Genomic DNA, 11973 nt, shown 5'->3' on the forward strand with positions numbered 1-11973 from the left:
GATCTATATGTCAGTAATGATCAATTATGTTGATGAATTCAAGACTTATGTTGCATGTGTCAAATCAGAACATTCTACTACACACAAGTCACCAACGATCGCATTGTCTGCACCACTAGAATTATGATGGCTCCGAAAAGCGAACAAATATATCAGTAAATGAAGAGTAGCAATGACATACCGTTGGAAGTTGATACTGTTGTCCACAAACTCTAAACGACCGAGTTCAAGCGGTAGCTAATAATGTAGGTCTTACGATATGTGAGTGGCAATCATGTGACGTGACATCACATCCAAAGGGAGGTAAATGATAATTTAACTTCCGTGTATACTACATTCGTGACTACTATTAACACTACTCAGAATATTTGAAGCATCTGCTGAAAAATTAAAGATAATGAGCTCTAAGTCAAAACATTTTCATAAAATAAATAGTTTATATCATACCTAACCATTGATGCAGTCCCATCATATGAACAGATCCCTGACTAGCAGTAAGGAAAATCGAGATCATTCATCACGAATATTTATGTATGGTACATATCTGAAACAAGAAAAGTATGATTAATTTCTTATTATAAATAACCTTTACTATTGGCTATTTTTAAAGCGCCTGTCTCAATGCATTGTGCATGCCCAATGCGCTGACACATTATTACCCCGCATAACCCAAGCTGCCCGTGAGGCGTTAGAAGGTTAACGGTCACCGGGTACCCATTCACTGCTGGGTAAACAGAGGCAATTTACAAACTCACTTGCCTAGGGTGAGACCACATGTGCTTCATTGTGGGGACAGGACTGACGTCCTAGAAAGTACCAGGAGTCAAGCTGGTAGACACGGTCACCCATCCAAGGACTATCCGCTAGAATATGTACTTTACTGACACAATGAGGTGAGGTGAGGTGAAATTGGGTTTAACGTCGTGCTTGAGAATATTTCGCTCATATGACGACGTGCATGCGTGTGTATGTGTATGTGCGGCTGCTTGTATTAGCCCAGACTTAAGCTGGTTTTATAGTGCTAGCCCACTGAGATACCATGCCGCAGTGAAGCATGAATACCCCACTCAGACACATTATACTGACTCCGAGCCGACCAGTCCTTGATGTACCCATTAATGCCGAGCGCCAGACAGGGACCAACAAGTACCACGCGACCTTCCGCTCTCCGGGCGGACGCTCTAACCACTACACCACGGATGCGGTCCTACTGACACAATGAAATCCCAAATATATCGTATGATACATTTGTATCCGTTTACCTCATTTATGGCCTACATACAGTCACATAGTATGCATATTACTATACTAAGGGACATTTAAAAACAAGTCTTGCCATTTTGTCATGACCTCTTCGCATAAACGTATACAGGTATGCACTCAGATGTGCGCACGTCTTCTGTTCATTACAATAACGGATCTGTAAATTATCAATCATTTGTACTTTTATATTAATGGGAGTCTCAAACAAATAAAATAAAATTCATGCGTATCTAAAATATATACATAGATACAACATAGGGGTGCTCAGAACAGTGAAGCTTCTGGCATACCACAACATAAATTGTCCAAGATAAGAGTACATTATATTTGAAATGTTACACGATTTAAAAAACGGATTTTCAGTAATGGTTCTAAAATATTAAAACATGACAAATCATATTGTTTCTGCGTATATATTTTAGTTGGCAAAAATTTGATTGACATAACACGAATATCAAAGTACATATCTAATATGATTATGAGCCGCTTGAGGATATTTTCCCATCTTCTTTTGTATATTATTAATACGTTTGAACATCTTCGAAACTGCTAATATGGATTGCTTTGTCTTTGACCACGCTAGCACTTATGTGTTTGGTTGCTCTCTCTGACCCTCGGTGTTCTCACCAGTAATGTGATAATTATTCGTCTTGCAAGTAGTACTACAGCACCTGTCCAATACTTCCGGTGTAGTTTGGAAACGTGCTGGTATCGTAAATGTTGAACGAAAACACTGCGTAAGCTTTCCAAAGAAAGCACCGTTAAGTGATAGTTTATTTGCTGCTTTGTACACTGTGACAATGGACATAAGTGAGCAGATTGATAGAGAACTTGCACGGGCCGATAAAGATGGCGAAAAGCGAAAAGAGAAGGACCCAAAGGAGAAGAAAAGAGACCGGGAACGGTCAAAGTCGCGAGAAAGGAAACCTAAGTCTCGTCATAGATCTAGAAGTAAGGAGAGGCGCAGGAGTAGATCTCGGAGCAAAGAACGCCCAAAGCACCGAAGCAGAAGCCGCGAAAGACGTCGTAGCCGAGAACGCCACAAGAAGAAGTCGCGCTCTCGATCTCGAGAAAAGGACAGTAAGAGAAGTTCTAAGAGTAAAAGAGATGATGACAAGTACAAGAGAGAGGTGCCATCAAAAGATAAAGTTGTACCTCTGTCACTTGAAGAGCTGCTTGCTAAAAAGAAGGCAGAGGAAGAAGCACTAAGCAAACCTAAGTTTTTGACAAAGGAGGAAAGGGCAGCAGAAGCTTTGAAGAAAAGACAGTTGGAAGTAGCAGAACAGAGGAAAAAGGCAGATGAAGAAAGAAAGAAGCAAATAGAATTTATCAAGACTGGTAAAATGGCACAGGAGAGTGCTTATGAGAGAGAAAGAAGAGAGCGCCGTGAGAGAAGAGAAAGGGAGATGGATGGGGAAGATCGGAATAATGTAAGAGAGAATAAAGATAAGGAAAAAGAAGTACTGGCAATTAAGGAAAGGTATTTGGGACTTATAAAGAAGAAGAAGCGTGTGAGGAGATTAAATGATCGTAAGTTTGTATTTGATTGGGATGCTGGAGATGACACATCTACAGACTACAATGCTTTGTACAAGGAACGTCATGCTGTTCAATTTTTTGGCAGAGGAAACATTGCTGGTATTGACATCAAGGCCCAGAAGAAAGATCAGTCTAAATTTTATGGTGATCTTTTGGAAAGGAGACGAACAGAAGCAGAAAAAGATCAGGAAAAGAGAAGACTGAAAAATGTTGCCAAGAAAGAGGCAAAGCAGAAATGGGATGACCGTCATTGGTCTGAAAAGTCATTGGATGAGATGACAGAGAGAGATTGGCGTATCTTTAAAGAGGACTATAACATCAGTTGCAAAGGTGGAAGAATTCCTCCTCCTCTGAGATCTTGGGCTGATCCAAGAATGCCCAAATCAATCATTGAAGTTATTGATAAGGTTGGATACAAAGAACCCACTCCAATCCAGATGCAAGCAATTCCTATTGGTCTACAGAACAGGGACATTATTGGTGTTGCTGAAACTGGTAGCGGTAAGACTGCTGCTTTCCTCATTCCACTGTTGGTATGGATTCAAGGTTTGCCCAAGTTGGAGAGAATGGAAGATGCCGACCAAGGACCATATGCTATTATTCTTGCTCCTACACGTGAGTTGGCCCAACAGATTGAAGAAGAATGTGTCAAATTTGGAGAATCCCTAGGAATCAGAACTGTCACAGTCATTGGAGGTATATCCCGTGAGGAGCAAGGTTTCAAGCTACGTTTGGGTTGTGAGATTGTCATTGCTACCCCAGGTCGTCTCATTGATGTTCTAGAAAACCGTTATCTTGTTCTCAACCAGTGCACCTATGTTGTGATGGATGAAGCTGATCGTATGATAGATATGGGTTTTGAACCTGAAGTACGTAAAATCCTTGACTTCCTGCCAGTGACGAATGAAAAACCAGACACAGAGGATGCTGAAGATGATGAGAAGATGTTGATGAATTTCCACTCTAAAAAGAAATACCGTCAAACAGTCATGTTTACAGCTACCATGCCTCCCACAGTGGAGCGTCTTGCACGTACCTTCTTGCGTCGCCCAACTGTGGTGTACATCGGTACAGTTGGTAAACCTGTCGAGCGTGTGGAACAGATCACATACATGGTGACTGAACAACAGAAGAGGAAGAAGTTGCTGGAGATTCTCTCAGCAGGAATTGAGCCACCAATCATCATCTTTGTCAATCAAAAGAAGGGCGCTGATGTTCTGGCCAAATCCTTGGAAAAAATGGGCTTCAATGCTGCCACACTTCATGGAGGCAAAGGGCAAGAACAGCGAGAGTTTGCTTTGGCAAGTTTGAAAGGGGGATCCAAAGACATTCTGGTTGCAACTGACGTGGCTGGCAGAGGTATTGACATTAAAGATGTGTCGCTGGTTCTCAATTATGACATGGCGAAGAATATTGAGGACTATACACATCGTATTGGTCGAACAGGCCGAGCTGGTAAGAATGGTATTGCGATTTCCTTCCTCACCAAAGACGACTCCAACCTCTTCTATGACCTGAAGCAGGTCATTCTGAGCAGCCCTGTGTCGACCTGTTCCCCTGAGCTGGCCAATCATCCTGAATCGCAGCACAAGCCTGGACACATTGTACAGAAGAAAAGGAAAGATGAAACACTATTTATCAAATAAACAGTTAAAATATTGATGAAGACCTTGGTCAAAAGATGCTACTGAAGTTCAGATGGTGTATTTCTCAATAACAGATAGAAAAGCTGAAACATACATGTTGTGTGAGCTTCTAAATGTTGTACAATACATCTGAATTGACTTCATGAAAATGCTAACTTGATTGCTGAAAAGTGACCAATAAGTACATTAAATTGTGGACAAACTTTGTCAGATAAGATTTCATTGTCATGAAAAAAAGTAATTATCACAAAACTTGGAGATCATTTATAACAATGTTTGAAGATAAAAACAAGTTTGGGCCAAGCATTTTTACAAAGATCATTTCCAATTTACCAAGTTAGTTTCATTTTCAAAAGAAATTGAGCTTTGAATCCACAATTCTTGTTCTCTCTTCATGTCTTATAACAGACAATCTACTTGCATTACATTGAGGCCCAAAAATAAATGTTATGGTTCCGATTTCCTACATTTCAGAACTAGGGTAGGTAGGTAGGGTTTTTGGGTTTTTTGCAAAATATTTTTACATGAGTCATGTGTCAGAAAATAAATTTAATTTATTATGTGGTGAGTAAAATTGTTAGGCTTGGCGGGAATATTTAGGGTCGGTCGGGAAATCGGAACCACAAGCTTTTTTTTAGGCCTGATCATGTATATTGTTTTTGACAAGGTTTCCATGATTGTCCATTATGGGATTGACCTAGGATTCCATACCAAGTGTCTTCGGTGGCAAAATCAGCATCTGAGCTGGCCAAGATATATCCCTGCAGTTCCATAATTTATTGTTGATAAATGTAATAATTGTATCACAAGATGATCAATAGTGTATCAATGATTTCCTGCTGATGTTAGTTAGCTCATTGAACAAGCCACTTGTAAATTGAAATCTGAAATTGAAATATGTTTGTTACAGGCATGAGGCAGTGTTATACTTGGTCTCCTCCATTTTATCTGTCCCTGGATTTGAACCACAAATATTATCACTTGTTTTGGCAAGAGCAGTCTTATAAGTAGTGGTCACACAAATGAAAGTTTATTTTGTTATGTTTAGTGCTGTTAAGGCAGTTTATGAATTCAAGTTACTTACACTCTTGTTTTTGTGAGGTCTGTTAGTGCTGTTACTGATACAGAAATACCAACAGGCAAGACACTAAGCTGTTGTGGTTTTGCATGATTCTACATATGATGACAGTGCTACCTGTAACCAATATCTGAATTGTTTACATCATGTTTCTCTGTATATATGCTTACTTAGAACAGTCTTACCATAGGTTTACTGTTTCCTTGAGGCCAACTTAAGATAGCCTCACCATAGGTTCACTGTGCTCAATACGTTCTCGGCTTGAGAACAGTACTTCAGTGTAAGTGCTACTGGCATCTTGAGTAAAATAAAGCCTTGTAGAAAATGTTTGATTTGTCGTTACTTGTGACGTGATGTGAAATAAGTCCTATCTTGTAATGTAGTGGGGATTTCTGACTCTACTATCACTGTCAGAAATTCTTTACAAAGATTTATACTGTATACTGTCACTGGAAATGTATCACAAATATATCAACAATAGCAGTGTGAAGTAATTAAGTGGTGATGAGCTTTGACAGGGCTTCTTATTGAGAAGTTTAGAAGTCTGGATTTGCAGTGCTTATCCAAAACACCAAGCTACAATTTGACATGAATACCACACTGACTCCAAGGCAAATTGTTCTGTTTGCTGGCCCTATTTCATTTGGAATACTGCTCACTTGGGCATTAGGAACTAGAGAAACATTGCTGATAAAGTGTCGATAGGTGTCATGATATGAGGGGATGCTCATGCTGTCAGTCATTGGTTTGCCTGGTCATGTAGTCATTTGCAGGCTGATGTCTGACAAAAACAGCATTCACTCTCTCACCCTAAGTAAACTGCCCCAATCGATGCTTGGGAGAAAAACAGGTTTCTCTTGTTGTATCACCTTATGATGATCCCACTTATGAAGATCGGGGTTAGAATTGATCTTCAGTAACCTATGCTTGTCGTAAGAGGCGAATAACGGTATCGGGTGGTTAGGCTCTGACTTGGTTGACACGTCATCGTATCCCATTTGCGTAGATCGATGCTCATGTTGTTGATCACTTGATTGTCTGGTCCAGAATCGATATACACCGCCATAGACCTGGAATATTGCTGAACAACAAACAAAGAAACCAATCCAGAGGTCAGAATAACCTAGGAACTTTTGGACTTTGTGTTCCCTCCTGGTTACCCAGTGAACTGTAGTTCTGTCTTACACGGAATCAACCAGATAGGGCTGAAATCTTTGAAGAGCATTTAGAAGTGGAATGCATAAGATGGGATTGGTTTGAATCGGCCCCAGCCCCAAGTCCCCATTCTTACTGATGACATAACAGCTCTTGGTTGGAGAGTTCCCAGGCCCTGACACTCCAAGTGTACTGCTTGTATTAAGCAGAATAAGAAAATTTGATCAAGTCGTCTGACTCGCTGATTGGTTGTCATCATTCTCATACTGGGATATTGCTCACGTGGTGATATAACAAAGATGGCTTCGTGCATTAAATGTGTTTCAGTAATTTACTGTTGTGCACAGTACAGAAAGTGTGGCTGTGCCATTCATGTGATATGCAGCAACGTTTTAGTTAAAGTTACCTCCCCTGTACTGTCGCTGCTTTAGAACGGGGCACAGTTGTAGTTGAGCTTAAATACTACAGCTCCTACTATTTGTTTGTCTAGCCCAGACTTGATTCTTCACTAGTCTCCTAAAGTAAATAATAACGCATACATGTTGGTAATATACATAATTTTCATGGAAATAATTGCTTGCAATTGTTCATGCACTTGAACAAGACACTACATGTGATCATTCCCTATATGTACTTGAGTACCATACAAACAACGTCACGGGTACGATGCTGCACGATCAACCATGTTATTGAGTCTGTCGAACCGGCATCTCGACATTGGAGGTGGATATCAGGTGCAGGGCTAATCTCGAATATTCCATACCTTGTACGGAATAAATTCTTTGGGTTATTTATATAAAGCTACAGCTATACCAAAACAGCCTTTAAATACTCGCAGCACCAGACAACCCAGTGATTGACAGTATTTGGGAAAGACCAACACAATGGTTGGAAGTATCACACCGACTCGTTATCAATGTACACGTTCAGATTCAGGTTATAGAACTCGTATCATCTCATTCCTGGTTAGTGAACTCGGGACTTGTGTACACATAGATTATCTCGTATTGATCTGGGTGCTTGGCCTGGTACACGTAGTGCACCGCTGTTGCAATAGAGATGCAGGTCAAACGGTTTATTTCGGACCACGGTGGATCAGACTAGTGAATATCAGACTGAAACAAACAAACTAAAGAACATATTTTGGTCATGTACAATATAAGTGCGAATGTAGATTTGTGTAATTCGTGACAATGTGCTTAATTCGTTTATATTTCATACTCATTTTAATGTGAGAGTTGTGAGTGTATATCACTACAGAATGATACAAAATTGAACTTATGAAATTAGTGAGTAAATGGATAAAACTAATAAAATTGTCCGTTCTGACTGACAACTGTTCAACCAGAAAATCGAGGGTTATTGATCCGATTTTCTCATCCGTACTAACACTTGTTCGTTTTGACTGATATCGACTGTTGAGTCGACCATAGCAGACGCCACTGACTAGACACAGTCACCCATGACTACGGGAAAATCGAATGCGGAAACGTATGCTGTTAACATTATGCTAGCATATATATCGAGTCAGAACGACGAGGCGCCATTGTGCTATGTATAGAAGCTCTTCATCACCAGGGTTTAACTCGGGCATTAGACCTGTTGTGCGATATGAGTGAATGAGTTATGTTTTACGCCGCTTTTAGCAATATTCCAGCAATATCACGTCGGGGGACACCAGAAATGGACTTCACACATTGTACCCATGTGGGGAATCGAACCCGGGTTTTCGGTGTGACGAGCGAACGCCTTAACCACTAGGCTACCCCTACGCCTCGTGTGTGATATGATGTATGATGAAGGCAGCTCTTGGCGATACAGCACGGACGAAGCAGGGACGAGTTCGGCATCTAAAGAATCCAGAGAAGAGACATTGACTGACAATACAAACAGTAGTCAGTCTCACAGTCCTTGAACCACATCATTTCCCCTTCTTCCCAACCCTTTCTGTGCAGTGCTAAAGCCCTTAAAGAAGCAAATCTAGATATCCTCAGGTTCTGAATGTCCCATCTCACTGGGGCTCCTTTTCAATATAAACGGGGCTGTTTGTTACCATCAAAAGTATGTATATTCAGAGACTAAATAATCGTCTACACAAACAGAGGTCTCGCTGAGAACAAACACAATACCTGTAAGATATTTCATTCTGCAGCCATGGACGGTTCAATGAATGTAATTACGCGAGACGAAACCACGAAACCCGAACCAATTAGTCGATGAATTACTTGCTGAGTCTCTGCAGGCGCCATTGGGCCGAACTGACTCTGGATGAGATGACTGAATAAGATAGATCTATCTTTAAAGAGGAGTACATAGTCTGCTGTAAGGGTGAAGGAATTCTTCGTCGAGTGAGTTTTCTCAGGGTTCCCAAATCAATAAGGAAGGAAGAAAAACACCCACTACCATCCAGATAAAGTTAATCCTCGTTTCAATCCTCGCAGGGCACCTTGTAATTGATGCTACAACTGCACGGGCAAGACAACAATAAGTTTACAAGGACCCGAATTCGATCGAATTCTGGTACAATGTGCGAAAACCATTTGTGGTGTGTGTCCCTCGCAGGAATATTGCTGGAATAGAACTACAAGCGGCGTAAAACTACACTCTAACAGAAAATCTTTTCACCGCAATAAGATCTGTTTATTGTTGAGGTGCTGTTCCCATACATATCATACCACTTAGCTCTGGCTTTATGGCGGGTTTCATGAAACCGTATTATTATAAGCCACGTGAAGATCCTGGTTAGAACCCATCTTCATCACCCCTGTTATCCCAAGAAGCGACATACTGGATCGGGACTGTCAACGTATCACTACGGCGTGGACTGCTCATGGCATCAGTCACTAGATGGTCTGGTATCACTGGATTTACTGACTGCCTGACTGAGTTTGGTTTTACGCCGCTTTTAGCAATATTCCAGCAACATCACGGCGGGGGACACCAGAAATGGGCTTCACACATTGTGCCCATGTGGGGATTCGAACCCGGGTCATCGGCGTGACGAGCCAACGCTTTAACCATTAGGCTACCCCACCGCCCCTGGATTTACTAGCCACCGACCTACAGCTGTAATAATTACACAGCATGACGTTGAACACCAAGCACATACATTCTCGTCATCTGCGATGCTTGAAACGCCTACTGTGATACCCGTAGTGGTGCTGTAACATTCTACAAGGTGGTCTAAACGTGACCTGAGTGAGTAAAGTAGTGTTCTACGACGAAGTGTTATGAGACAATTTTCCGCAATACGCAAGAAGACAAGTTGCATGTTTGAACCATGCGTCTCACTACTGTAACTACAACAACTAAATCGACTACTACTGTACCGTATCGAACTTTGAATTTGCTGAGACCCTGAACGCCTGGGTTTGGCCATTATCTTATCCCAAGCAGGAAGAATTTCTGTACCGCATATAGTGTATTAGAATTGTCATTTCTTGGTATAGTTAATAATACGTGAATGTTGTTGCAAGACACCATCCATGTATCTATATCACGGCGGTCTGTGAATAACGTCAGACAAATGTGGTTAATACCATGAGCACCAGGCAGTCCACCTATAACGGCAAGATGACTTCCATTGAGGTCAGACATTGAAAGAACCCAGTTCCTAAGTCACATCTTACAAAAGGTACGCTGGGGATCTTTGCACTCAGCCGTAATCCATACAAGAATATTGTGGTGGGAGACTGGAGGAAAGCCAGACTGGGTTAATTTTTGCAGAATCAGGAGTATGTAGCAGTACAATAGTACTGCAAGTTACATCTTGGACCAAAAGGAATACAGTAGAAGCACTTGGATTTAGGGCAATCTTGTGCTATTTGCCCCAAGACGGGATATTGACACGCCGGTAATGAAGTTATCTCCCTTGCATCGGACACGCGATACAGAACACATTTAAACCCCTCCTTTCTGGTGGTGTTTTGGTGTCCCTTTGCAGTAGATGTCTAAACCGGATTCTTACTAAAGCGGATCTCAAATTTATCATATAAACTAAATAAAACGAATGTTAAATTTAGATACATTTTTAATGACACTATGTCTTTAAAGTGAAATGTGTCTTATATATGTGGGTTTCGACTGAACGTGTGTCAAAAGGACCAGTCTGTCATCGTTATCCAGATTGCTAGCTATTCTATTGTAATGCATACTGTCAGTGCCAACTGAGAAAACATACACTCAGCCGCGTCTGGTAGATCGGTGTTGTCGTATATAATACAACAGGTGTCAATTACTCCAGATTACTTGTCACTCTATACAGGTTACAGTTGTTGCCACGTGTAAACCGAGACACTGTCGCTGATCAGCGCAAAATATACAATTACTGCTGGATTGAAAGTGACAATGCATATGACTTGAATTAGCGCACAATGTAGACTGGCCTATAATTCACTGTTGTAGTTAGTATGTAGATTTCACTCTATTCAACCCCCACCCACCCACCACCACCACCACCCACCCCACCCCCCTCTGTAATCCAGGTTATTATCTAAATCCACCACCACCCCACCCCACCCCTCTGTAATCAGGTTATTATCTAAATTCATCCTCGTATAACTCCATGATACAAAGGAGATATAATTGGCTCGATAATTAAAGGTGATTATGAGTCAGGTGTGACGGGATTTAGACTGTCTTCGGGTAAACGGGGTCCAAACTAACGAGTTTTTCTTTTTGAACATAATAATTTCAATAATAATAATTAGTCCATTTATAGTGCGCTAAATCCACACCGACGACATGCTCATAGCGCAGACAGTTCATTAAATTATTACCACGGATCCCCAAGCTGCCTGTGAGGTGCTAGAAGGTTATAGTCACATGACTTATTCCGCCGGGTACCCATTTTCTGCTCGGTGTACAGAGGCAATTTTGAACAAACTCACTTGCCTAAGGTGAGATCACATGTATCACACGTGCTTCGTTGTGGGACAGGACTGATGTCGTAGAAACTAATCACGCTGCCAAACAGGGTCACCTATACAAGAACTCTCCGCGTCCAACGTTGTTTAACTTTAACTGATTCGTGACCTGAGCTCTATGCACAGCACCACACAACATCCCATACAAATATTTCTAACGTTGAATTTAAAATATTGCTTGTAACTTCATTTCTTGGAGCAAATATAGAGGTACCAGTTTCAACTCTGAGAACGCCCTGACGTGGGAACCAGTAGTTTTATATGACCGCTTGGTCAGCACATATGTGCCTAGTTCATTACGTATTCAGTACAAACATCCTAACAGGGATCATTTGATAAGGCATAATTGCATCTTTGTTAACAGATA

The 11973-nt window shown here is 41.2% G+C and overlaps 2 protein-coding genes across 5 annotated transcripts in view; one reads left to right on the plus strand and one right to left on the minus strand.

Moving 5' to 3' along the window:
- The window catches only part of LOC124262719 (V-type proton ATPase 116 kDa subunit a1-like), a 30215-nt gene extending 29924 nt beyond the window's left edge, over positions 1-291 (minus strand). For all 4 annotated transcript variants that reach the window (XM_046697255.1, XM_046697258.1, XM_046697256.1 and 1 more), the window contains exon 1: positions 182-291. The gene's annotated coding sequence lies outside the window, so the exon portion shown is untranslated. The remainder of the gene's footprint in view (positions 1-181) is intronic.
- A 1640-nt stretch (positions 292-1931) lies between these two features.
- Positions 1932-4690, plus strand: LOC124262720 (probable ATP-dependent RNA helicase DDX23). The gene has a single exon (XM_046697259.1). It carries the CDS (start codon positions 2064-2066, stop codon positions 4446-4448), a length of 2385 nt encoding a protein of 794 aa, XP_046553215.1. The 5' UTR covers positions 1932-2063; the 3' UTR covers positions 4449-4690.
- Positions 4691-11973: the final 7283 nt, after the last annotated feature.

This window comes from Haliotis rubra, unplaced genomic scaffold (genome assembly GCF_003918875.1).
Source record: "Haliotis rubra isolate DU_JTF1 unplaced genomic scaffold, ASM391887v1 Scf85, whole genome shotgun sequence".
In the NCBI taxonomy this organism is placed as follows: domain Eukaryota; kingdom Metazoa; phylum Mollusca; class Gastropoda; order Lepetellida; family Haliotidae; genus Haliotis; species Haliotis rubra.

Bases quoted from the DNA above. Each gene is read 5' to 3' on its own strand.
- LOC124262720 (XM_046697259.1), top strand. From the start codon at position 2,064: ATGGACATAAGTGAGCAGATTGATAGAGAACTTGCACGGGCCGATAAA.